We start from the raw sequence: 27,684 nt of genomic DNA, 5'->3' as shown, positions 1-27,684 counted from the left end.
CCACCCATCCACTCAATTCTTAGAGGTCAACCTGTCTATTCGGCCTCGCTACCCTGGGTGCACAGTGCTCCTTTAAGCCTATGGCTTGACTTCAAACTAAGTGAATTTAAAGACTGCATTGAACCGTTGGTTCACCTTCAAATCCACTCTTCCGGCTTTTCCTAATGAACGCCTCATTTTATTCAGTTCGATGAGCGTCGCAGGCTCTAAACATCTTTCTTTACAAAACAAAAAGTAATTAGAAATAAGAGCAAAAAATAAAATGAACAACTGCAAAGATTTATTGCGCCTCATTCGATGCATGGCACTTATACACAAGTCTTGCGCGTAAGGCAGGGCATTATACAGCTTTGGATCCATATATACTTTACATACGCTTCCTTTATCCTCTTGTATAGTTGGCATACTGACTTACCAAAAGGCACTTAAATACATTTATATACAACACGTCAAAAGAACCCCCAGCAACGGCCTCGCCGAATGCCCTGGTGTTTGCGCGTTACACACAACCCTAATTCTGCGCTCACTTGTTCAGAACCCCAATTCCTACAGACCATTCCCCGCCCACCTTGCCCCTCCCCAAGCAACCCATGACCAGAGTGAATCCAAGACAGCTGTTGCTCTGCTCCAGTACAAGGAGGAAGTCAGCCAAGGTATTGGCCACTCCCTGGGCGTTGCTAGGGGGGGGCTAAGGGGGCTATAGCCCCTGATCTTTTGGTTGTAGCCTCGGATAGAATCTCAGGAGCTACAGCCAAAAGACTAGCTAGCCCCCAGTCCCAACAGTTCCGACATCAGTTTAGCCCTGGGTCCTTTCCAGACCTAGCAACTCCCCTGGCCACCCCTACATCAGTGCAGAAATGTGGAGTGGCTTTCTTGGCGATTCTCCTTGCCAGTTAGTTATTTGCCTCCTTGCCAGTTAGTTCTCCACTTCCTTGCCAGACAGTTCTTTACCTCCTTTCCAATTCGTTTTTCACATGATTTTGTTCCAACAAGTGAGAAAGTTGGGATTTGGGGTGTACGCCCCGAAATGGGATTATGCACTTGCTCTTGAAAGATTTAGAAACTTTTGTGTGTTAGGGTTGGGAATGGGGGTACCCTGAACTTTGTGGGATAGTAATAAGCATCCTAGAAAACAGATGGGGCAAGGGGTGGATGCACTCTGATGTTGGCCTGTTGCCCAAGGCATGTCCATGCTGAAATCCCCCTGATGGGGTGTGGGGGTCTATGGCTTCTTCCTGTGCTCAGCGGGAGCCCTCATAATTTAATGTAAACATTTCATCCTGTTAATTCCTCAAAAACTCAGCCTTTTCTAGGTAGGCCTAACCAAACATATACAAAGCCCGCCCTTACTCCCTTCCATAGCGGCACGCGCACACACACACGCACACAGACACACTCAATTTGATTATTGTCACCAACATGCACTCCGTGTGCTCAACACATGGCCCTCACACGGCTCTTATTTTTAAATGGTCAGAGATGACCATCCAAATTTAAGGCAACTCTTGTCTTCCAACCCTCTCTTTGCATCCATCTATCTAGCGGAATCTCTGATCCTGCCATAACGCTCAATAACGGACTGATGCTCCTTTTCACCTTATCAGCCAAAGTATTTCTGTATTATATTCATTTGCTAGACAATGTCCTCCATCACATCTCCTGCCCAAACAGAGTCATTCGCGAAACTCTTCACAAAACAAGAGGTTCACAGAACTAAACGAAAGTAGACTTCTCGCTGACTACTGGGTGAGGAGCTTTCACAAGCACCTATCACCACTGTTGTGTAGGCCCGACTTGTCTTCTTTTGTTCTTGGCTAACCCAGATGTTGGTTGACATAGAGTGAACACCATGAACCCGAAAGCTGTCACAATAACCAGCGCTGCTACCCTGCGTGGTGAGGATAGCGGCTGTTTTCTTGGCAGCGTGCCTGAGTGGCCTGTACAATCCATGGTAGCATTGATGCTTTAGTGTGCACAATCCAATTCTGGAAGCTTCTTCTTTGGTTAACTTGGAGAAAATAAGAAAATAACCACAACCGCTCTCCTTGACAAAATTCAACCCAGATAACACGCATATACTTTGGAGCAAACCTCAGTTTATTTCATCGTATTTTGAGAGTGGAGATGTCTGTTGAAGCCCAACAAGGGTGCTGAGATCTTGGGTGGCAGTGGTGGAAAATTGAGCCAGGTTCTTGGAGAAATTGATGGGATGTCACATGCACTCTTTTAGCCTCAGTGTTTGGTTCAGGAAGGACACATCTTACAATGTGAGTTGCAGTCGAGGATACGGTTATAGTGCCTGATGTTCTCAAGAACACAGGATAGTTTTTCATGGACAATGACTTGTTGCCCATTAGGTCCTTTGGAAGTACCCATTGAATGAGTAGGATGTTCTTTGAGACATCTCCTGCATAAATCAGTGGCACTAGGCAAGCAGAACAAAAGGCCTGTTTCACCAAAAGAAAGTGCTCCCCCACACACGATTCTACTGAAGACTCAAGCGCTACCGCCATCAACCGTTCAAACCATGTGCACGGACATCTGGGAGGAGGTGCCAGACACTGAGCCGTATTGCCTGCTGTCACACACGTTGCCTCCTTGCTGATTGGCAGCCTGGGCCCCAATCATGTGCATGCCGTCCATTCCGGCTGAAAGGTACTGTCTCTCTCCAAAGGCCCCATTGGATGGGGATGAGCAGAGTAAAGTGCTTTGCGATGCAGTCAGTTTGTCGGGGCTTGCAGCGAGCCGCGGGGACGCGGGGAAGTTGTAACCATAGAGGTTGTAGGGATTGTGAAGGGAGAAGGCGTTGTAGGAACTTTGCTGGACATGGCCACCGCTAAACATATGAGAATGAGAAGAGGAAGAGCTGGAGGCCGGGTTGCCCGCTTGCATGACATACTGAAATTGGGAGGATGGAAATGAACCCAGCTGCCCACCGTAGGCATCCATCTTGCTGTTGGCGGATATTGAGGACGGTGCAGACATGCCAGAGATCAAGGATGAAGTCCGCTGGGGCATGAAGGTTTCTGATGACTGGTTGGCCGAAGCATTGCCATTCTGAAGCCTGTTGTAGCCACTGTCACTTAGGGCTGGGTAGCTCTGGAGGGCAGCCATGTTGCTTCGGGCACATGGCGGGTAATCAGAGAGGTTCAGGTTGCACAGCTGGCTCTCCCTGCAGCCGACATTGAACGTGTTGGGGGCCAGGTGGAAGGTTGGGGGAGAGCAGGAGGGGGAGAGAAGGTGGGAAGAGGCAGAAGGCGATGGCGTTCCAGTGCTGGAGGCTGTTGGAGAGGTTCCAGTGCTGCCACCTGCAGGACAAAGACAAACAGCATTGAATAATAAGATGGTCCTCAATCACAGGCACTCCATATATGGGGACTTGGGGCAACTGAATTTTATAGCGTCCCTAGGTTCTTTAGCAGTAGGTGTCGCAGTCCTATGCCTAAATATGCGCACCTTTACACCCTCAATCAAATGCTTGCTGACCTAAACCCTTACTGATTGCATGGCTCACTCCATATCTTACAAAGTCAGACAATCCTTTAATCCATCACTTCTTCGCTCATTGCTTGTACCGCTCTCCCTCCCTGGCTCCCTCCATTTATTTATTTATTTTTTTATTTGAATTTACAGAGCGCACAGCAGCCTGGGGGCATCGTGGCGCTGTTACAAGGAGACTTGCTGGTTACATATGGAGGCAAACTTAGTTACAGGTGGTTACATAGACTTGCTGGTCCATCTCCCCCTTGTTTTGTTTTCTTCGACTCACTTATACCAAATCCATCTATCTCCCTGGCTCATAGCATCCAATCCCATCTCCCCTCACAATCATCTTTTCCCCCTGAACATTTGTACCCCTTCACCCGCACCCAGGATGTGGAAAATTGAGGTCCTCTTTGCTCGTGATCTCAGGCTTCGAGATGTCATAACCTCCACCGCCAACGCTGCATGGCTCAGTTTACCGAACAACCGGGCAATCCGTCACCTGCTCACTGACCACTCCGCTAACACTTTTTTCTCCCCTCTGGTACTCTAGTACTCAGCTCACCCTATTACTGTTTGAGTCTCCACTTGGGCCTTTCTCTTTACCCTTCCACCTCTGCTTGATACAACCTTTAACTTTGCAACCTGGATTCTTTATAACCGTCCCTGCTGCTCTCTCACCGCCCTGCACCTCTGCCTTCAAAGGGAGCAGAGAGGATCTTGGGAGATTGGACAATATGGCGCTTTCTGAGTCAATTTGAAGTGAAACAAGGCCTCAACAATTGGGTGAGTGAAAACATTGGTGGAAAGATGACTAATAAGAGATAAGTGTTAGTTTGCGGACTTTAAGAAGTCACTGGCTTGCTTCTGCCAAGAGAAGTATGGTAAATATTGAAGCTTTTGGCTTGATCTGCCAATGGAGACAGTCTGTCACCCTGGCCAGACGTGGTAGCCATGGACTGCAAGAGGTGGCTTTAATGTCTAGAAAGCAGTAGGTCATGGCTGGAGTAGGCTTCAGCAGATGTCAGGCTGTCCAGCGCGCAATGACCATCACACAGTCTATATTATCAATGGATGAAACTCACTAATGCAACATAGAACTGTTCTCATGTTGGTTAACTGATGTGTGTAGCTCCTAAAATAGCTCTCCAGGAGGTGCAAAGTGCACAGTGTGGGAGAGGGGATGGCTCCTCGTGGGGCTTTAAAGGAGTAAAGATGGAGGGCTAAATCCAGCCAGACCCTCAATGATCTGCTGAGAGCCATCACTCAGAATTGGGGGGACGCAGACGGGGCCACTGAAGCCTGTTCAGTGACTGAAGGTGGAACTGTGATTCCCATGGGCCTTTGCTGCGAAAGCCTCTGAGAGGTCAAGCGAGCTGCCTTCCGGGCCCCGCCATCTTCTACCGTGCTACGGGTATCTTCAAGCACTTGGGGGGTTCCTTGTGACCATGCCGTGGCCACGGCAAATCCAAACTATTCCCAACCTGGGGGACACCTTGCAGCCACTCTTTTCAGAAACTGAACCCACTGTCACTTTGGCATCATTCCAAAATTCTCTGTGTTTTTAAATTAGCGAGGGCTAAGCAGCCATCGCAAAACACATGGCGCAGTGATCCAGGCAGGGCCACTGTTAGGGGTGTTCTTATGTAAAAAGATGTGTGATGGTGTACTCTGATGGCTGGGATTACCAAGTGAATGGTGGGTGGGGGGGGGAAGGATAGTGGTAATTTCAGCTCAAGGTAGTTGTGTTGGGATCCAGCCAATTAGAAATTGCTGGATACCTCATTGGTTGGACAGGATCATGTTTAGATGTTCAATTGGTGGAAATTAAAGTGGAGCATTTTGCAGCACGCATGGCTTCAATTTTGCTTTAAATGTGTGGGTGACTCCTAGACTGTCCGTCTGCACGTTTTTAGTCTGCCTGCTTGAGTCAGGGCGGGGGGAGGAGTGTGCTTTGTGTAAAGCTTGTATACCAGACCCCAATTCTAGTGAACACTGGTTGTGAATAATAATGGCCACCTCTCCCTAACTGAGCTATCCTCCTGTGTGCTTCACTTAAAGAAGCAATGCTTCACCCCAGTGAAAGCCCAACCACGTGACTACTCTTCCAGGATTATTTCGCTGCAAATGTTGGTATCTTGGTACCATTGAAAATCGCAGGGCTTTAGTTCGCATGGGGCTAGCCTATAATAAACTAAGGACAAAACAAGATGGCGCCCACTTTTCCCCCTTCCTGGGCCTGCGATGACTCACCTTGTTGCTTCTGCATGGTGGTGAAGTCTTCAAAGGTGAGGGTGCGCACCGGGGGCCGCCAGAAGGCGTACGTCTCCATGATGGCCTCCAGGCCAGTCCTGCAAGGAAGACAGAGGAGAAGGGGGTTGTGAAACAGGAACGATAAGGACGCTTTAAGTCAAGAAAGAGGCGGCGAAGTGCAAGTGACAGCGGCCAACACTCAACAACATGGCTCCAGGAGGGTCGTGCCACAGCGACACTGCTGGGCACCGATGGTGGTGTTTCCCGGAAGCTGTGCATATGCCAGTGTACAGGAGTAACGGCTTGGGCCTGAGACACCTGGGCTGACATCACTGCTCATCAGTCTTTGCATCATGCGTATTCCCATGCACGTGCCTGAATCACATGAAGGGGCGTGTCTAGCCCACGCTTTCATATAAACTCTCCACACAGCCTTACTCCCTCTCTTAGATGCTGTTACTTCTTTCACACTGTGCCGAAAAAAACGTTTGTTTTTGGTTTTTGTACCACCCACAGTGTTGTTCATTCTATTAACCTGGTGTGTTGTGTTGTTGTGCCAGTAGAATTGTGTTGCGAGAGCTGGTTCAGCTCAAAGGCTGGCATCCAGGCCCTGAAGCGATGCCATAGCCTGCTCCCTCTCTACTCACTGCCTAGGCTGTAGCCTCATTTCTGCAACCCAGGAAAGGCCATGAGCTTGTGCCATAATCCCACTCCTACCGCAGCTCTCTGTCTATCTCTCTTCACCTCCCATTCTCTGTCTCTCTTTCCTCCTCCCCTAATCTCTCTCTCTCCCCCTCTGTCTTTCTTTCTCCCCCTCTCTCTGTCTCTGTTTCTCTCTCTCTGTCTTTCTCTGTCTCTCTTTCCCCCTCCCCTAACCTCTCTCTCTCTCCACCTCTATATTTCTCTCTCCACCTCTCTCTGTCTCTCTCTGTCTTTCTCTGTCTCTCTTTCCCACTCTCCTAACCTATCTCTCTGTCTCTCTCTCTCTGTCTTTCTCTGTCTCTCTTTCCAACTCTCCTAACCTCTCTCTTTCCCCCTCTCTCTGTCTCTCTCTCTGTCTCTCTCTCTGTCTCTCTTTCCCACTCCCCTAACCTCTCTCTCTCACCCCTCTCTCTCTCCCCCTCTCTCTGCCCCCCTCGCTCTCTCTCTGTCTTTCTCTGTCTCTCTTTCCAACTCTCCTAACCTCTCTCTCCCCCCCTCTCTCTATCTCTCTCTGTCTCTCTTTCCCACTCCCCTAACCTCTCTCTCTCACCCTCTCTCTCCCCCTCTCTCTGTCCCTCTCCCCCTCTCTCTCTCTCTCTCTCTCTCTGTGTTTCTCTTTCCCCCTCCACTAACCTCTCTCTCTCTCCCTCTCTCTCTTCCTCTCTCTGTCTCTCTCCCCTCTCTCGCCCCCTCTCTATGTCTCTTTCTCTTTCTTTCTCTCTCTCTCTTTCTCTGCCTCTCTCCCCCCTCCCCAACCTCTCTCCCGCTCTCTCTATATCTCTCTCCCCCTCTCTCAGTCTCTCTATCTCTGTCTCTCTTCCCCCTCCCCTAACTCCTCTCTCCCTCTCCCTCTCTCTCTGTATCTCTCTCCCCCCTCTCTCTCTGTCTCTTTTCCCCCTCCCCTAACCTCTAACCTCTCTCTCCCCACCTTTCTCTCCCCCTCTCTATCTCACTTTCTCTCTGTCTCTCTCTGTCTGACTTTATCCCTCTATATATGTTTCTCTGGTTCACAATTATTTCTGGTTAGAAGTAACAGGCAGGACAATTGCAGTGTTTCTTTTCGTTTTGCTGCTCACAGGAGGTCATTTAATGGAAAATGCATAATGTTTGGACTTAGGTGTAAAAATGTAGTCTCCCTACATGTTTGCCCCTCCAAGGGCTAACAAAGAAGTAAAAACAGACGTAATTGCCTTGACTCCTTCTCTTTGTGCTCTGTATTGCAAATTGTGTAAAGGTCACCTGCCATTCATGCGTGGCGAGTGGAATTTACAATGCACGCCTATGGAATCAGCCTGCTTCTAGCAGGTGGAAAAACCAAGCGGGGTCCATAGAAATCCATTGGTTTTACACCATCATTAAAATACCATGCTGGAGTAAGAAAATGTGCTGTGTGGAGAAGGAAAGGAAAAGGGAGGCAGAAACAGTATTCCCTTTCAATCTTGTTAGCCATTGAAAATCGCAGTGCTTTAGTTTTCATGGGCTAACTTATAATACACAAAGCCCCCCCCCTCCACCAGCAAAAAAACTTTGAAAATACCCACAGTGCAAAAAAATGTATGCATGTCTGTAGTGCATGTGTTATTCTCCTCCGGAGACTGAGGATATGAGACCGGCGGTGTTTTCCATTTCGCGCCTCTGTGGTCAGTGTGTTGTCCATTTCGCGCCTCTGCGGTCAGTGTGTTGTCTATTTCGCGCCTCTGTGCTTAGTGTGCTGTCCATTTCGTGCCTCTGTGGTCAGTGTGTTGTCCATTTCGCGCCTCTGCGGTCAGTGTGTTGTCCATTTCGTGCCTCTGTGGTCAGTGTGTTGTCCATTTCGCGCCTCTGTGGTCATTGTGTTGTCCATTTCGCTCCTTTGTCGTCAGTGTGGTTGATACTCAGTGAGCGATGCCGGTGAAGCACACCTGGCTCTCTTAACACAGCCTCATTATGTCAGAGGAGAGCCAGGGCCTTCCAAAAGCAGAGGGTTACATGTCTTTTTATCGAAATACTTTATATTGAATGCACATATCTCGAATATTTTATATTGAAAACTTTTATAGAGAAAGCACTTTTTTTATGCGGGGATCCCTTCCAAACCCCCGTTTCCCACATCTAAAAACCCACCCGACCGTTTCCAAAATATTAAACCCTTTATCGCACCCCTAAATGCATTCACTATGAAGGTTTCTATATAAAACATTTGATATATGTGCATTCAGTATAAAGGACAGGGACGTCATTTGGGGGTCGCCAGAGGTCGCAACTGCGACCTCTGTGGTCTCCCTTGTGACCTCTCTGGTTGGTAATATAAGCTCCTGGGCTGTGGCCAGCATCATGTGGCTCTTTAGGGGGAGTGGCTGGCTTTCTTGTTAAAGCCCCTTTAAAAAAAAGAAGAAAAAGAAGACAAGTCTAACACTTTCAGCACTGACCCTAAATAAGAAAGAATAGGAATACGTGTCTCTTTCTAGAATTCTATACAATAATTGCGAGACTCATTAAAGGTTTATTTCAGGCACACTTCAGGGAGTGAGTCACTGATTTAATCTGTTCCTAAACACCTCAACTCAGCCTTTAATCCTTCTGAGGTCGATAAATGAGTACCAACACAGGTTGGGTGATATTGGGTGTATATTTTTTCTATACAAAGCGCTTAAGCGTAAGTGCTATATAATAACACATCATTATCATTTGGTCATGGACGTCTGCTTCCATTCACAGTAATTTGGTAATATGGGCCTTTATACACTGATCTTAACGATACATATGGCGATCCGTTCTTGTATGAAATGTGCATCACATTATAGCAATATCGTAACCATATTTTTTGTAGTGTACAATGCTATGTGATAGCACTTCCTGTTTTGTCAACGGGTGGAAGGTTGCGTTCCATCGCATTCCACGATATCACTTCGGGATGGGGCCAAATGACATGACTTCCTGTGATGTCACCAGGGGGTCAAGAGTCGTGTGATGTCACTTCCGCTTCCCCTGGCATTTTGGTGAAATGACGTTCCTAATAAAGGATTCGATATAAACACTGTATACCAGTCAGAGACCTTCATTATATATACTACATGTAATCCTGCTGATTTTAATCAAACTCATCTCAATCGGGCAGCCTTATTTTAATAAAAATAATTGTGAATTGCCTGCAGACACCACCAACGTCAGCACTTCTGTGGTTCCCTCCAGGCAATATTAAATTTCCACGAGGCAGAGTGGTCAAGAAAAGAGTAAAAGCAAGGCAAACTCGCTTTCACTACTTACCAACAGAAACTCATGTAAATTTGCTTGGCTGGCTGCGTTTACAATGGATTCCTGTCTGATACGCGTGGTCTTGACCAAGGGAAATCGAAGCGGATTCCGTAGGAATCCATAAGTTGTACACCTGCATGAGAACCTCATACAGGTGTTCAGCGAAGCACAGTCACGAGACAAAAGACGTGAGCATAGCGGAGACCTTCTCTCTGCTCTGTGCCCCTCTTCCGCCTCGCCAGTGCGGTAGAATGAGGCGGCAGGTGAAATGAAGGAGCAACAGCATTAGCTTTTAGGCCTTTGGCTTTTAGGCCTTCATTGAATGCACCGCCTCACAAGGGCGAGTCAAAGCCAGAGTGTCCACTGAATATCTTGAAAGCACAGCAACTACTTTGGGAGAAACGCCCCTGTATTCGGACAGTCACTGTCAAGCCCCCATAAGTCTTCTTGTTTTAGACAGGCCCAGGACTACTAAAAGTTTTTGTTAGATGATTTGTCCTGAGCAGGATGACACATGCCTGCAGGCTCCAGCACGATATAAACGGACACATAAATAAATAAATATTGGTGAAAGTTATGGCATGAGTCTAACAAGCCACTCTACGTGGCAACAGAAATGCTTGAATGATGGCTTTTAAAGTCATAACACACTGAACATAATCTCCATATATTCTTGGACGCTGTGGATGCCATATTGCTGAAGGCTCGCTGGCCGGCCAGGTTGTTTTTATTTCGGAAGACATTGTGGAACCATCACAAAGCTTCACCCTTGTGACTTGCCAGATTGTCGTTCGGTAGGAAGACCTCCAGGATCTGCCACAGTGCTGTCTCGTGGGCCTGCTAAGCTTTCTCACTGTTGGAAGTACCTCCAGGCGCTGCCACAAGGGCGACCCTGGCAGACCGGTCATATTGTTTCTGTGTTGGAAGACCTCCAGGAGCTGTCCTTAATCTGAAATCACACAGGCCAACCAGGTTGTCGCTATGTTGGAAAACCTCAAGGAGCAGTCACAAGGCTGACATCTCATGGACCAGCCAGGTTATCTCTGCGTTGGAGGACCTTCAGGAGCCGCCAAAAGGCTGAGGGCTCTCTATCCAAGAACATTGCTGGGATCAAACCCTGTTATTACTAGTTTGAGGATTAAAAAGACTGGGAACTAGAGAGCGCGCCAGACCTTTTCTTTTTTACTTAATGTTGCAGGAAGCCCGGGTCCTGGAGGCAGCAGCACCGGGGGTTATCATGCCCTCACTTTGAAGAGCCATAATCATGGTTATTCCCCCTCCCCCAATTTTGGTTAAGATGTGTGTGTTTGAAGGGGAGTTAGTTCCTGGTCTCCTGAACAAAACATTGTGGCATCACTACAAAGGCCCGAATTCCTTGAGACTGTAATTAAACACGCAATTGGCAACAGCTGAATATAAACACTGCCTCCCTGAAGAGAGTTGGAGACTTGAAAGTATTTGGAGGAGCAGAACTATTGTGCATTTGAACTGGCAGTTGGGATTTAACCCTGGGATATTTCTTCTTGAACATTTTGTGGCAGATGGTATTTAACCCTGTTATTTTTTAACATTGCTGGGATCAAACCCTGTTATTACTAGTTTGAGGATTAAAAACACTGGGAACTAGAGTGCGCGCCTGACCTTTTCTTTTTTACTCTCTGTCCAGATAGTTTATCTCTGTGTTCTGCGTTGGTTGTAAGACCTTCAGGAGTCTCCACAAGGCTGAAGCCTCAAAATGTGAACAGGTTATCTCTGTTTTCGAGGGCCTCCAGGAGCAGCCACAAGGCTGACACTTTATGGGCTAGCCATGTTATCTCTGTGTGTGTTGGAAGACATCCATGATCCATCCCAAAGCTGATTCCTAATGGGCCAGCCAGGCTATTTCTGTTTTGGAAGACCTCTGGGATCCACCACAAGGCTGGAGCCTGAAAGTCCGATCAGGTTATTTCTGTTTTGGAAGACTGCTGGGATCCACCTCAATGCTGAAGCCTCATGGGCCAGCCAGGTTGGAAGACCTCTGGGATCCACCTCAAGGCTGAAGCCTCATGGGCCAGCCAGTTTATCTCTTTGTTGGATGACCTCTGGGATCCAGGGCAAGGCTGAAGCCTCATGGGCCAGCCAGGTTGGAAGACCTCTGGGATCCACCTCAAGGCTCATAGAAGCCTCATAGACCAGTCAGGTTATCTGTGTATTGGAAGACCTCTGGGATCCACCACAAGGCTGAACCCTCATGGGCCAGCCAGGTTACTTCTGTGTTGGAAGACCTCTGGGATCCACCGCAAGGCTGCAGCATCAAGGACCAGTCAGGTTATCTCTGTGTTGGAAGACCTCTGGGATCCACTGCAAGGCTGACGCCTTATAGACCAGCCAGGTTATCTCTGTGTTGGAAGACCTCTGGGATCAACCTCAAGGCTGAAGCCTCATAGACCAGTCAGGTTATCTCTATGTTGGAAGACCTCTGGGATCCACCGCAAGGCTGAAGCCTCATGGGTGAGCCGGGTTATCTCTGTGTTGAATACCTCTGGGATCCACCTCAAGGCTGAAGCCTCATAGACCAGTCAGGTTATCTCTATGTTGGAAGACCTCTGGGATCCACTGCAAGGCTGAAGCCTCATGGGTGAGCCGGTTTATCTCTGTGTTTTAAGAACTCTGGGATCCACTGCAAGGCTGGAGCCTCACAGGCCAGCCAGGTTGGAAGACGTCTGGGATCCACCTCAAAGCTGAAGCCTCATGTCCAGCCAGGTTATCTCTGTGTTGGAAGAACTCTGGGATCCACTGCAAGGCTGGTGCCTCATTGGCCAGCCAGGTTGGAAGACGTCTGGGATCTACCTCAAGGCCGTAGCGTCATGGGCCAGCCAGGTTATCTCTGTGTTGGAAGAACTCTGCGATCCAGCACAAGGCTGGAGCCTCATGGGCCAGCCAGGTTGGAAAACCTCTGGGATCCACCTCAAGGCTAAAGATCATGGACCAGCCAGGTTATCTCAGTGTTGAAAGACCTCTGGGATCCACCGCAAGGCTGGAGCCTCATGGGCCAGCCAGGTTGGAAGACCTCTGGGATCCACCTCAAGGCTGAAGCCTCATGGACCAGCCAGGTTAACTCAGTGTTGAAAGACCTCTGGGATACACCGCAAGGCTGAAGCCTCAGGGGCTAGCCATGTTATCTGTGTTGGAAGAACTCTGGGATCCACCGCAAGGCTGGAGCCACATGGGCCAGCCAGTTGGAAGACCTCTGGGATCCACCTCAAGGCTGAAGCCTCATGGACCAGCCAGGTTATCTCAGTGTTGAAAGACCTCTGGGAACCACCGCAAGGCTGGAGCCTCATGGGCCAGCCAGGTTGGAAGACATCAGGGATCCACCTCAAGGTTGAAGCCTCATGGGCCAGCCAGGTTATCTCTGTGTTGGAAGAACTTTGGGATCCACCGCAAGGCTGAATGAAGCCTCATGGGCCAGCCAGGTTATCTCTGTGTTGGAAGAATTCTGGGATCCACCGCAAGGCTGGAGCCTCATGGGCCAGCCAGGTTGGAAGACCTCTGGGATCCACCTCAAGGCTGAAGCCTCATGGACCAGCCAGGTTAACTCAGTGTTGAAAGACCTCTGGGATCCACCGCAAGGCTGAAGCCTCATGGGCTAGCCATGTTATCTGTGTTGGAAGAACTCTGGGATCCACCGCAAGACTGGAGCCACATGGGCCAGCCAGTTGGAAGACCTCTAGGATCCACCTCAAGGCTGAAGCCTCATGGACCAGCCAGGTTATCTCAGTGTTGAAAGACCTCTGGGAACCACCGCAAGGCTGGAGCCTCATGGGCCAGCCAGGTTGGAAGACATCAGGGATCCACCTCAAGGTTGAAGCCTCATGGGCCAGCCAGGTTATCTCTGTGTTGGAAGAACTTTGGGATCCACCGCAAGGCTGAATGAAGCCTCATGGGCCAGCCAGGTTATCTCTGTGTTGGAAGAATTCTGGGATCCACCGCAAGGCTGGAGCCTCATGGGCCAGCCAGGTTGGAAGACCTCTGGGATCCACCTCAAGGCTGAAGCTTCATGGGCCAGCCAGGTTATCTCAGTGTTGAAACACCTCTGGGATCCACCGCAAGGCTGGAGCCTCATCGGCAAGCCAGGTTAGAAGGCATCTGGGATCCACCTCAAGGCTGAAGCCTCATGGGCCAGCCAGGTTATCTCTGTGTTGTAAAAACTTTGGGATCCACCTCAAGGCTGGAGCCTCATGGGCCAACCAGGTTGGAAGACCTCTGGGATCCAGCTCAAGGCTGAAGCCTCATGGACCAGCCAGGTTATCTCAGTGTTGGAAGACCTCTGGGATCCATGGCAAGGCTGAAGCCTCATGGGCTAGCCATGTTATCTCTGTGTTGGAAGAACTCTGGGATCCACCGCAAGGCTGGAGCCTCATGGGCCAGCCAGGTTGGAAGACCTCTGGGATCCACCTCAAGACTGAAGCCTCATGGACCAGCCAGGTTAGCTCAGTGTTGAAAGATCTCTGGGATCCACCGCAAGGCTGGAGCCTCATGGGTCAGCCAGGTTGTAAGACATCAGGGATCCACCTCAAGGCTGAAGCCTCATGGGCCAGCCAGGTGATCTCTGTGTTGGAAGAACATTGGGATCCACCGCAAGGCTGAATGAAGCCTCATTGGCCAGCCAGGTTATCTCTGTGTTGGAAGAACTCTGGGATCCACCGCAAGGCTGGAGCCTCATGGGCCCGCCAGGTTGGAAACCTCTGGGATCCACCTCAAGGCTGAAGCCTCACGGGCCAGCCAGGTTGGAAGGCCTCTGGGCTCCACCACAAGGCTGGTGCCTAATGGGCCAGCCAGGTTATCTCTGTGTTGGAAGAGCTCTGGGATCCACCTCAAGGCTGGAGCCTCACGGACCAGACAGGTTGGAAGAGCTCTGGGATCCACCTCAAGGCTGAAGCCTCATGGGCCAGTCAGGTTGAAAGACCTCTCGGATCCACCTCAAGCCTGAAGCCTCATGGACCAGCCAGGTTACTTCTGTGTTGGAAGACCTCTGGGATCCACTGCAAGACTAAAGCCTCACAGGCCAGCCAGGTTGGAAGACCTCTGGGCTCCACCACAAGGCTGGTGCCTCATGGTCCAGCCAGGTTATCCCTGTGTTGGAAGAGCTCTGGGATCCACCTCAAGGCTGGAGCCTCACATGCCAGACATGTTGGAAGAGCTCTGGGATCCACCACAAGGCTGAAGCCTCATGTGCTAGCCAGGTCATCGCTGTGTTGGAAGACCTCTGGGATCCACCACAAGGCTGGAGCCTCATGGGCCAGCCAGGTTATCTCTGTGTTGGAAGAGCTCTGGGATCCACCTCAAGGCTGAAGCCTCATGTGTGAGCCAGGTTATCGCTGTGTTGGAACACCTCTGGGATCCACTGCAAGGCTGGAGCCTCATGGGCCAGCCAGGTTATCTCTGTGTTGGAAGAGCTCTGGGATCCACTTCAAGGCTAGAGCCTCACGGGCCAGCCAGGTTGGAAGGCCCTTGGGATCCACCACAAGGCTGAAGTCTCATGTACAGCCAGATTGGAAGACATCTGGGATCCACCACAAGGCTGAAGCCTCAAGTCCAGCCAGGTTGGAAGTCCTCTGGGATCCACCGCAAGGCTGAAGCCTCATGTCCAGCCTGTGGTCTGTGCTGAAAGCTTTCTAGGAGCAGTTGGGTAAAGCGGAATACGTATTCCTGGATGCTGCAATTGCACTGAGTGTGTCTAATTGTTCCCAGATTTTGGGTACAGGCCACCTCCTCTTTGAAGATGAAGCTCTCTTATGTATGAAAGTGACGGCAGTGAGGTGGGGGGGACATGTGGGGTTGCATTTACCTATCGCCACAAGTGGTAACATCTGACCCTATGTTTATGGAGGAAACCAAACATTAGAATAGTCTTTACTGCCGGCTTTGTTTTAATCAAGTCTTCTCTTTAATAGGTAGAGTTTGCTGTATTGTTTCATCTCAGCCTATTTTTTCCAGTGCTATAAACTTTTAATAATGGGCTGTAAATCAAATGATTTCATGGTCTGAAAAATGGAAAAAGATGTCCCAAATATCTCTGTTCATAATCGGTTCCACATGGAGTCTCCGCGCCGGAGCAGCGCACTGCGACACGGCTTAATAAACCCAGTTTCTCATCTCGTAGTCCTCGCACTTGGCAGAGGTAGGGCTTGGAGTGTGACCAAGCTTGGCAGATGCAGGGCTTGGACTGTCACCACGCTTGGGTGATGTAGTGCTTGGAGTGTCACCGGGCTTGGCAGATGTGGGCTTGGAGTGTCACCGGGCTTGGCAGATGTAGGGCTTGGAGTATGACCAGGCTTGGCAGAGGTGGTGCTTCGAGTGTGACCAGGCTTGGCAGATGCAGGGCTTGGAGTGTCACTACACTTGGCAGAGGTGGGGCTTGGAGTGTCACCGGGCTTGGCAGATGCAGGGCTTGGAGTGTCACCGTACTTGGCAGAGGTGGGGCTTGGAGTGTGACGGGGCTTGGCAGATGTAGGGCTTGGAGTCTCACCTGGCCTGGCAGATGTAGGGCTGCGAGTTTCACCGTGCTTGTCAGATATAGAGCTTGGAGTGTCATCGGGCTTGGTAGATATAGGGTTTGGAGTGTCATTGCGCTTGGCAGGTGTACGGTTTGGAGTGTCATCGGGCTTGGCAGATGTAGGGCTTGGAGTTTCACCAGGCTTTGCAGATGTAGGGCTTGGAGTCTCACCGGGCTTGGCAGATGTAGGGCTTGGAGTCTCACCAGGCTTGGCAGATGTAGGGCTTTGAGTGTCACTGGGCTTGGCTGACATAGGGCTTGGAGTGTCATCACACTTGGCAGAGGTGGGGCTTGGAGTGTGACCAGGCTTGGAAGATGGAGGCCTTGGAGTGTCACCAGGCTTGGCTGCCATAGGGCTTGGAGTGTCACCACACTTGGCAGGGGTGGGGCTTGGAGTGTGACCAGGCTTGGCAGATGCAGGGCTTGGACTGTCACCGCGCTTGGCTGATGTAGTGCTTGGAGTGTCACCACACTTGGCAGAGGTGGGGCTTGGAGTGTGACCAGGCTTGGCAGATGCATGGTTTGGAGTGTCACCGGGATTGGCAGATGTAGGGCTTGGAGTGTGACCAGGCTTGGCAGATGTAGGACTTTGGAGTGTCACTGCACTTGTCTGATGTAGGGCTTGGAGTGTCACCATACTTGGCATAGGTGGGGTTTGGAGTGTCACCGGGCTTGGCAGATGTAGGGCTTAGAGTGTGACCAGGCTTGGCAGATGCAGGGCTTGGAGTGTCACTGTACTTGGCAGAGGTGGGGCTTGGAGTGTGACCGGGCTTGGCAGATGTAGGGCTTGCAGTGTCACTGTACTTGGCAGAGGTGGGGCTAGGAGTGTGACGGGGCTTGGCAGATGTAGGGCTTGGAGTGTGACCGGGCTTGGTAGATGCAGGGTGTGGCCTGTCACCACGCTTGTCTGATGTAGGGCTTGGAGTGTCACTGGGCTTGGCAGATGTAGGGCTTGGAATGTTGCTTGGCTTGGCAGATGTATGGCTTGGAGTGTCACCAGGTTTGCAGATGTAGGGCTTAGAGTGTGTCAGGGCTTGGTAGATGTAGGGCTTGGAGTGTCACTAGGCTTGGCAGATGCAGGGCTTGGAGTGTCACCGTACTTGGCAGTGGTGGGGCTTTGAGTGTGACCGGGCTTGGCAGATGTAGGGCTTGGAGTCTCACCAGGCCTGGCAGATGTAGGGCTGGGAGTGTCACCACACTTGGCAGAGGTGGGGCTTGGAGTGTGACCAGGCTTGGCAGATGCATGGTTTGGAGTGTCACCGGGATTGGCAGATGTAGGGCTTGGAGTGTGACCAGGCTTGGCAGATGTAGGACTTTGGAGTGTCACTGCACTTGTCTGATGTAGGGCTTGGAGTGTCACCATACTTGGCATAGGTGGGGTTTGGAGTGTCACCGGGCTTGGCAGATGTAGGGCTTAGAGTGTGACCAGGCTTGGCAGATGCAGGGCTTGGAGTGTCACTGTACTTGGCAGAGGTGGGGCTTGGAGTGTGACCGGGCTTGGCAGATGTAGGGCTTGCAGTGTCACTGTACTTGGCAGAGGTGGGGCTAGGAGTGTGACGGGGCTTGGCAGATGTAGGGCTTGGAGTGTGACCGGGCTTGGTAGATGCAGGGTGTGGCCTGTCACCACGCTTGTCTGATGTAGGGCTTGGAGTGTCACTGGGCTTGGCAGATGTAGGGCTTGGAATGTGGCTGGGCTTGGCAGATGTATGGCTTGGAGTGTCACCAGGTTTGCAGATGTAGGGCTTAGAGTGTGTCAGGGCTTGGTAGATGTAGGGCTTGGAGTGTCACTAGGCTTGGCAGATGCAGGGCTTGGAGTGTCACCGTACTTGGCAGTGGTGGGGCTTTGAGTGTGACCGGGCTTGGCAGATGTAGGGCTTGGAGTCTCACCAGGCCTGGCAGATGTAGGGCTGGGAGTTTCACCGCGCTTGGCAGATGTAGAGCTTGGAGAGTCATCAGGCTTGGCAGATGAACGGTTTGGAGTGTCATTGCGCTTGGCAGATGTACGGTTTGGAGTGTCATCGGGATTGGCAGATGTAGGGCTTGGAGTGTCTCCAGGTTTGCAGATGTAGGGCTTAGAGTGTGTCAGGGCTTGGTAGATGTAGGGCTTGGAGTGTCACTAGGCTTGGCAGATGCAGGGCTTGGAGTGTCACCGTACTTGGCAGTGGTGGGGCTTTGAGTGTGACCGGGCTTGGCAGATGTAGGGCTTGGAGTCTCACCAGGCCTGGCAGATGTAGGGCTGGGAGTTTCACCGCGCTTGGCAGATGTAGAGCTTGGAGAGTCATCAGGCTTGGCAGATGAACGGTTTGGAGTGTCATTGCGCTTGGCAGATGTACGGTTTGGAGTGTCATCGGGATTGGCAGATGTAGGGCTTGGAGTGTCACCGGGCTTGGCTGATGTAGGACTTGGAGTCTCACCGGGCTTGGCTGACGTAGGGCTTGGAGTGTCATCACACTTGGCAGAGATGGGGCTTGGAGTGTGACCAGGCTTGGCAGATGCAGGGCTTGGAGTGTCACCGGCTTGGCTGATGTAGGGCTTGGAGTGTCACCGGGCTTGGCTGACGTAGGGCTTGGAGTGTCACCACACTTGGCAGATGCAGCACTTGGACTGTCACCACACGTGGCAGCGGTGGGGTTTGGAGTGTGACCAGGCTTGGCAGATGCAGGGCTTGGACTGTCACCGCGCTTGGCTGATGTAGGGCTTGGAGTGTCAGCACACTTGGCAGAGGTGGGGCTTGGAGTGTGACCATGCTTAGCAGATGCATGGTTTGGTGTGTCACTGGGATTGGCAGATGTAGGGCTTGGAGTATGTCGGGGCTTGGCAGGTGTAGGGCTTGGAGTGTCAGTGCACTTGTCTGATGTAGGGCTTGGAGTGTCACCGGGCTTGGCAGAGGTAGGGCTTGGAGTGTGACCGGGCTTGTCAGATACAGGGCTTGGATTGTCACCATAATTGGTATAGGTGGGGCTTGGAGTGTCACCGGGCTTGGCAGATGTAGGGCTTGTAGTGTGACCAGGCTTGGCAGATGGAGGCCTTGGAGTGTCACTGTACTTGGCAGAGGAGGGGCTTGGAGTGTGACTGGGCATGGCAGATGCATGGCTTGCAGTGTCACTGCACTTGGCAGAGGTGGGACTTGGAGTGTGACCGGGCTTGGCAGAAGTAGGGCTTGGAGTGTGACCGGCCTTGGCGGATGCAGAGCGTGGACTGTCACCACGCTTGTCTGATGTAGGGCTTGGAGTGTCACTGGGCTTGGCAGATGTAGTGCTTGGAATGTGACCGGGCTTGGCAGATGTATGGTTTGGAGTGTCACGTGCTTGGCAGATGCAGGGCTTGGAGTGTCACCAGGGTTTGCAGATGTAGGGCTTGGAGTGTCACCGGGCTTGGCAGATGTAGGGTTTGGAGTGTCACTGCACTTGGCAGATGTAGGGCTTGGAGTGTTACTGGGCTTGACAGATGTAGGGCTTGGAGTGTCACCGGGCTTGGCAGATGTAGGGTTTGGAGTGTCACCAGGCTTAGCAGATGTAGGGCTGGGAGTGCCACCAGGCTTGGCTAATGTAGGGTTTGGAGTGTCACTGGGCTTTGCTGATGTAGGGTTTGGAGTGTCACTAGGCTTGACAGATGTAGGGTATGCAGTGTCACTGCGCTTGGCAGATGTAGGGTATGTAGTATCACTGGGCTTGGCTGATGTAGGGTTTGGGGTGTGACCGGGCTTTGCAGATGTAGGCCTAGGAGTGTGACGGGGCTTGGCAGATGAAGGGCTTGGAATGTCACCAGGCTTGACAGATGTAGGGCTTGTAGTGTCACTGGACTTTGGTTTTGGAGTGTAAACGGATTTGGCTGATGTAGGGTTTGGAGTGGGACCAGGCTTGGCAGATGTAGGGTTTGGAGTGTCACTGCGCTTGGCAGATATAGGGTTTGGAGTGTCACCACACCTGGCATATGTAGGACTTGAAGTGTCAACGCACTTCATAGATGTAGGGCTTGGAGTGTCACCGGGCTTGAGAGATGTAGGGCTTGGAGTATCACCAGGCTTGGCAGATGTAGGGTTTGGAGTGTCACCAGGCTTGACAGATGTAGGGTTTGGAGTGTCACCGCCCTTGGCATATGTAGAGTTTGGAGTGTCGCCGAGCTTGGCAGATGTAGGGTTTGGAGTGTCACCGGGCTTGGGAGATGTAGGGCTGGGAATGTTACTGCGCTTGTCAGAGGTGGAGCTTGGAGTCTCACCAGGCTTGGCAGATGTTGAACTTTGGAGTGTCACCAGGCTTGGCAGATGGAGGGCTTATAGTGTCACCGGGATTGGCAGATGTAGGGTTTGGAGTATCATCGCGCTTGGTAAAGGTGGGGTTTAGAGTGTCACTGAGCTTGGCAGAGATGCAGTTTGCAGTGTCACCGGGCATGGCTGATGTAGGGTTTGGAGTATAACCAGGCTTGCTAGATGTTGTGCTTGGAGTGTCACCTCGCTTGGCAGATTTATGGTTTGGAGTGTCACCGGGCATGGCTGATGTAGGGTTTGGAGTATGACCTGGCTTGGCAGATGTAGGGCTTGGAGTGTGACAGGGCTTGGCAGTTGTAGGGCTTGCAGTGTCACCATGCATGGCTGATGCAGGGTTTGGAGTATGATCGGGCTTGGCAGATGGTGGGCTTGGAGTGTAACAGGGATTGGCAGATGTAGGGCTTGGAGTGTCAACGGGCTTGGCAGATGCAGGGCTTGCAGTGTCACCGTGCATGGCTGATGCAGGGTTTGGAGTATGACCGGGCTTGGCAGATGCAGGGCTTGCAGTGTCAACGCGCATGGCTGATGCAAGGTTTGGGGGCTTGGCAGTTGTAGGGTTGGAATGCCACTGCGCTTGGCAGATGCAGGGCTTGCAGTGTCACCGTGCATGGCTGATGCAGGGTTTGGAATATGACCGGACTTGGCAGATGTAGGGCTTGGAGTGTGACCGGGTTTGGCAGTTGTAGGGTTTGGAGTGTCACTGCGCTTGGCAGATGCAGGGTTTCCCTTTGACAGTTCGTCACCTGAGCTGCTTGTTGCTCAATGCTTTTACACTTTCATTTTGTGCTCCAGCCCATTTTAAAATGACCACCTAAGGAAAACTGAGTTTAAAAGTGAAGAGTAAAACGTTTGCAATATTGCCTTTACTCTTCACTTTTACTCTCTGGGGGTAATTTTATAACGAGCGGAGTTAAAATGCGAGGCATAATGCTTTTATGCTTTCATTTTGCCCTCTAGCTTATTTTCATGCCCTTCCAGGGGGCCATAGGGGCACGAAGCAGAGGTTTCACCTCTGTTATTCTTTCTGCCCCTACCTTGGAAGAGCACCACATATTATGCCTGCATGGGATTTTCATGCAGGTGTAAAACAAAGGGATTCATATTGAATCCACCTCAGATTAGCACCTGCTGATGAACAGGCAGATTCCATGGGAATCCATCGGTAAACGCCACCAGTAATGCGTAATTTGCAGGCAGCGCTTACTTTTTACCAAATGCAAAGTGAAAGTGAAGCACAAAGGTGAGTCTTGGGAGAATAGCTCAAGGGCAACGCGCTCGCCTTGGAAGCATGACGATCGGTTCGATCCCCGGGTCCGCGCTTAGAAACCATTTGGCATAAAGCGTGTTATAAATAGCCAATCATATTATATCATTTTGCCTGGTTTTACTCCTCAGGTTTGCTGTTTGCTTTCTAAATGTTTAAAAAAGTGTGCAGGGGACAGACACATCAGTACATAAGTACAAATGTTGGTGGTCTTTTAAATGACCTTGTCCATTTTGTAAAAAATGAAAATGCAGCATGCAAATTTCAAATAGATTCCTATGGAATTGCCCTGGTTTAATAGGTGCTAAATGGAGGCAGATTTCATGGGAATGCATTCATTTTGCGCCTGCATGAAAATCAAATGCAGGTGTAAAACAGAGTACACTTACGCACCAGAGGTGGAAAGTATTGTGGAGATGCAAACTGTGCTTCACTTGGAAGCATTGGAAAATTGTCTGCCGCGCAGAATGAAGGAGTGAAAGCATTCGTCAGGGGACTGGAACCTTTGGCTCTCCAGATGTTTTGGACTACCACTCCCCTCTCCCCTGGCCAGCAAATTCAATTTTGAGGGATCATGTGAGTGGTAGTCCAAAACATCTGGAGAGCCAAAGGTTGCAGACCCATGCATTACGCCTCATCTTTCCTTCATTTTCCACAATGCCTATTAAAAAATGACCCACTTTCAGGGGGTCAGTGGGTGCCATTTTGTTCAACGTGGTCATGGCATGCAGGGGACCACCTGTGCATGCTGCTTGGTCGTCTACGTGTAATTTTCTACTTTTACAAAACCGAGTTGAAAGCGCACAAACAAAAACAGGCAAAATCGCTTTTACTCTTTCATTTTACTCTCCGTTTTGCACAGAATGTAATGGCTGCCTACGAATGAGGCTTTGCAGATGCACTTTACAATGGATTCCTATGGACTCCAGGTGCTACATGGAGAATCCAGAGGAATCCATTTGCTTTATGGCTACATGAAAATCCCATGTAGTAATAAAGCGTTCACTTTCAGTTACCTTCAGCCTATGTGCCAGCAATTTCCCCGCTTTCTCACCGTTCTCAAAGTAATTAATCTTTTGCCTGAATAGGGCATAGTCGACATGGCTGGAAATTAGTTTGCTCAGTTCATATTTTGCAATTCTCAGTTTAGATTTTGTTATGTCATCCTTGCTTGCTGCAAACAGATTATCTAGACGCTTTGCTTCGGAAGAGAGCCTATGAATTTCTTTTGTCCTCAGTTTCCTCTCCTTCCCAGTTTTTGAAATCAGCACTCTACGGACAAAGCACTTCCTTCAGTGCTTCCAAGACTGTCGAGATTTTAATCGCTTTACTACTGCAATCAGAGATTTGAATAACGTATTGGAGACGCAGCAGAAGGGAATTAACAATTTATTCTGTGGCTTTTATGAGAAACTTTATGACTCTGAATTGGCCTGTGAAAAAGTAGACATTGAGAGTTTCCTTGATTCACATAATTTCTCTCGTCTGACAACTGATGAGGCAGCAAGCCTTGAAGGAAGAGTGGAGTTAGATGATGTTCGACTGGTGATTTCGAAAACTGACTATGGGTAAGTCACCTGGCATAGATGGACTACCTAATGAATTCTATAAAGTCCTCCCAGATTCTGCACTGCAACTTTTGGTTGAAGTTTTTAATGATGCATTTGAGTCTGGCGCATTACCAGATACAATGAGACATGCATTAATTACGTTCTTGAAAAAGAAGGACAGGTCTGCTACCAGATGTGAAAATTATCGACCGATCAGTCTAATAAATTGCGACTGCAAAATATTGGCTAAAATCTTGGCTATTCGATTGGAAAAAGTCATTTTGAGTCTGGTACATGAAAATCAAGTAGGTTTTGTCAGAGCTATGGCGGACAACGTGAGATGCCTATTATTGACCATTGAGAAAGGACGCAATCATTTCGCTAGACGCTGAGAAAGCGTTTGATCGTGTGAAGTGGGAATTTTTGTTCACATGTGTGGAAAAAATTAACTTTGGGCAAGATTTCCGACAATGGGTTAAGCTTTTATACAACAATCCTTCTGCAAGTGTGCTGACAAATGGCCTTATTTCAGATACATTTGTACTTCATCGGGGTACAAGGCAGGACTGTCTACTTTCGCCTCTCCTGTTCGTTTTGTCTATGGAAGCACTTGCGGGATGTTTACGAGCAGATATGAACCTTCAACCCATAATTGGAAATGTCCGAAACAACCTAATTTGGCTGTATACAGATGATTTATTGATTGCCCTTTAGGACCCTGCTGTTGGTATTCCTTACCTCATGCGTGATATTCAATTATTCTCATCGATATCAGGTTATAGGATTATTTGGAGTAAATGCAAAATCCCCCCCGTCAATTATGTTTGTCAACGGCATGCATGTGCTCATTTTCAATGTAGGTGGTGTGCAGAAAAGATGAGATATCTAGGCATCTGGATTGGAGCAGATATGATGAAGCTACCAACGATACATTTTGCATGGATCCTCCCGAGACTCATATCCGATTTGGAAAGGTGGGGTCTTTTGAAACTGTCAACCTGGGGAAAAATAAACTGTATAAACATGAATTTGGCTCCTTGGATAAATTATATCTTATCCATGCTCCCTATCAAGGTGCCAGGAAACATTTTCAAGGAGATCAATAGATTTATGCAAAACTTTATTGGAATGGGAAACCTCCAAGGCTCGCAATTTGGAAACTTCAACTCCCATTGAAACTTGGGGGAATGAACTTGCCTAATTTCTTAGACTACCATTTGTCATTCTCCATTCGCCACTTTTGCAGGGTTGCTGACTCAATGAATGAATGGTCTGATCAATCTGAATTCTTGTCATGGGAGTGTGGTGCGGTTTCCCAGCTGGACCCTAAAGCCCTGCTGACTACTAAGAGATGTAATTCGAAAAAAAAGGCCAGTGCACTCACCTCGTTCTTGCATGACTGCTGATGTAAACTCTCAAATCGTTTGAGTGCTGATCCCTATTTGCACCCAGATGCATCCATATGGAATAACCCAGCATTGCTATACCAGCGAAAGACCCTCTTTTGGTCGGAATGGTTTGTGGCTGGTATAAAGTACTTCAAGGATTTGTTTGAGGGAGGCAGTTGGATACCATACACTCAACTTGGTCAGATATATGAGATGGCAGGATGCTCGTTTTCTGAATACAGAAAACTGAAGATTAGTATTTCTGCTTGTGTTGAAGTGCCGCAGTTGAATAATCAGAGTGCTGCCTGGGCAGCTTTAGAGGTCTGCTCGAGTGCATCACAGCCTGCTTCTACCATGTATGGAATCATAAATTCTAATCAAAAAGGAGATCTGAGATTACCAGCGATTTGGGCGGAGGAGATAGGGGAAAACATTGACTTGAGGTGTTGGCGAAGGTGCTGTGATAACACTCGTTTGATGAGTTTAGATTGAGGCCTTAGAGCCTCTCAAACGAAATTACTATTTAGAGCCTATTGGACACCTGAAAAGTTGTTCAAGAGGCAACATTTGGACAGCGATCTCTGCTGGAAGTGTAAGTACCCAAGAGGTTCCCTGTTCCCTCAGTCACTTGATTTGGTCATGTCCCAAAACAATGCAGTTCTGGGAAAGGGTTTGTGAAAGATTAAGTTTAGTTTTAAACACTACGATTCCCATGAATGCTTCTTTATTCGTTTTGGGCGATATCTCTTTGCTGGATGAAATTGACTTTGGCAGGAAAGTATGGCTACTGCGCACATGCATGATTGTTAAAAAAAATAATACTGAGGTCCTGGAAGTCAAGTAATTCTTTTAATATTGATGACTGGGTGGAGGAGCTTCTTACTGTTTCAACATATGAAAAAGCCATTTACAAGAACAGAGATGAAATTGACACATTTTGGGACATTTGGAGCTGTTTTCTCAATGTCTATGGTTGAGACTGGACTTTAATTTGGGAACAATACGCATCTAGCTTTAATTATTAAAGATGTGTGTATTTGTTTATAGTTTATGTAATGGGTTTGTAATATTGTTGTGTTTGCTGCAAGGGTTATTTCAAGTGTAATTTTCAGTCATTGGCTTCAATGCTTTCTTTCTTTTTCCTTTCTTCTTTTTCTCTTTTTTTTCTATTTTCCCCTCACACCTCTATTCTTTCTCTTCTATTTGTTATTCTGAATTAGTTTATGATGAATTACTTAATATGTTCTGACATTGGTTGATTGTGTGCATATTTAATAGATCATTGTTATGTTATGTTTTTCTTTGTTAAACTTAAAAGGGAGTGAATTTAGGAGGAAAGCATGGCGAGCTGAGCTAAACACTGCTTCGGGCCCTCTACCCGACTTATAAGCAGCAGATAATGGGGTGGAGTGCAAGATGAAGACATGAAAGCATTGCACCTTGCTTTTACGCCTGCTCCACACGACCCCTGCCCAATCCACCTGCTCTTAACAGGTACTAAAGATCGGCTGATTCCTTAGGGATCCATTGGTTTAGCGCCTGCATGAACACCGCATGCAGGCGGAAAGGCGCATGCTCTTTGAAGTCGGAGAAGGAGAGAATAGTGGAAACGGATCACTCCATCTCCTGCGCATTCTCCAATGACTTGGAGTGTCAAAGCAAAGTGGAAATGGCCAACACCCTGCTTTTACGCCTTACTTTTGCACTTCATGGCATGTAAAATGACTTCCTCCAGGGGTCCTTTAAAAAAATGCAAATTGCATGTGGTGGTCCGCCAAGGCAGCAATTACATGCTGTTGTGTCCCCTGCGTGCAATTTTCTACTTTTGTAAAGCAGAATCCCTTTTACTCTTTACTTTACTCTCCTCTGCCTGCCAGTTATGCTTTGCTGGTGTGCCTCATTACTGCCAGTCATGCTTTGCTGGTGTGCCTCATTACTGCCAGTTATGCTTTGCTGGTGTGCCTCATTACTGCCAGTCATGCTTTGCTGGTGTGCCTCATTACTGCCAGTTATGCTTTGCTGGTGTGCCTCATTACTACCAGTCATGCTTTGCTGGTGTGCCTCATTACTGCCAGTCATGCTTTGCTGGTGTGCCTCGTTACTGCCAGTCATGCTTTGCTGGTGTGCCTTGTTACTGCCAGTTATGCTTTGCTGGTGTGCCTCATTACTTCCAGTCATGCTTTTCTGGTGTGCCTCATTACTGCCAGTTATGCTTTGCTGGTGTGCCTCATTACTGCCAGGCATGCTTTGCTGGTGTGCCTCATTACTGCCAGTCATGCTTTGCTGGTGTGCCTCATTACTGCCAGTTATGCTTTGCTGGTGTGCCTGCCTGCCAGTCATGCTTTGCTGGTGGTGTGCCTCATTACTGCCAGTTATGCTTTGCTGGTGTGCCTCAATACTGCCAGTCATGTTTGCTGGTGTGCCTCATTACTTCCAGTTATACTTTGCTGGTGTGCCTCATTACTGCCAGTCATGCTTTGCTGGTGTGCCTCATTACTGCCAGTCATGCTTTGCTGGTGTGCCTCCTTACTGCCAGTCATGCTTTGCTGGTGTGCCTCATTACTGCCAGTCATGCTTTGCTGGTGTGCCTCATTACTGCCAGTTATGCTTTGCTGGTGTGCCTCATTACTGCCAGTCATGCTTTGCTGGTGTGCCTCATTACTGCCAGTCATGCTTTGCTGGTGTGCCTCATTACTGCCAGTTATGCTTTGCTGGTGTGCCTCATTACTTCCAGTTATGCTTTTCTGGTGTGCCTCATAACTGCCAGTTATGCTTTGATGGTGTGACTCATTACTGCCAGTCATGCTTTGCTGGTGTGCCTCATTACTGCCAGTCATGCTTTGCTGGTGTGCCTCATTACTGCCAGTTATGCTTTGCTGGTGTGCCTGCCTGCCAGTCATGCTTTGCTGGTGGTGTGCCTCATTACTGCCAGTTATGCTTTGCTGGTGTGCCTCAATACTGCCAGTCATGCTTTGCTGGTGTGCCTCATTACTGCCAGTTATGCT

General features: G+C 49.3%; 1 protein-coding gene across 1 annotated transcript in view; it reads right to left on the bottom strand.

Annotated features, from left to right (window-relative positions):
* Positions 1-258: 258 nt before the first annotated feature.
* TBX15 (T-box transcription factor 15) overlaps positions 259-27,684 on the bottom strand; it is a 306,509-nt gene continuing 279,083 nt past the window's right edge. The window contains exons 7-8 of the mRNA XM_069635753.1: positions 5,737-5,834; positions 259-3,308 (exon numbers count right to left, since the gene is read on the bottom strand). Coding sequence (XP_069491854.1) covers positions 2,521-3,308; positions 5,737-5,834 — 886 coding nt within the window. The 3' untranslated portion in view covers positions 259-2,520. The remainder of the gene's footprint in view (positions 3,309-5,736; positions 5,835-27,684) is intronic.

Source organism: Ambystoma mexicanum, chromosome 7p, assembly GCF_040938575.1.
Source record: "Ambystoma mexicanum isolate Mex_15411 chromosome 7p, UKY_AmexF1_1, whole genome shotgun sequence".
Classification (NCBI taxonomy): domain Eukaryota; kingdom Metazoa; phylum Chordata; class Amphibia; order Caudata; family Ambystomatidae; genus Ambystoma; species Ambystoma mexicanum.
The sequence above is the reverse complement of the archived record's forward strand: the minus strand, read 5'-3'. Positions and strand labels throughout refer to the sequence as shown.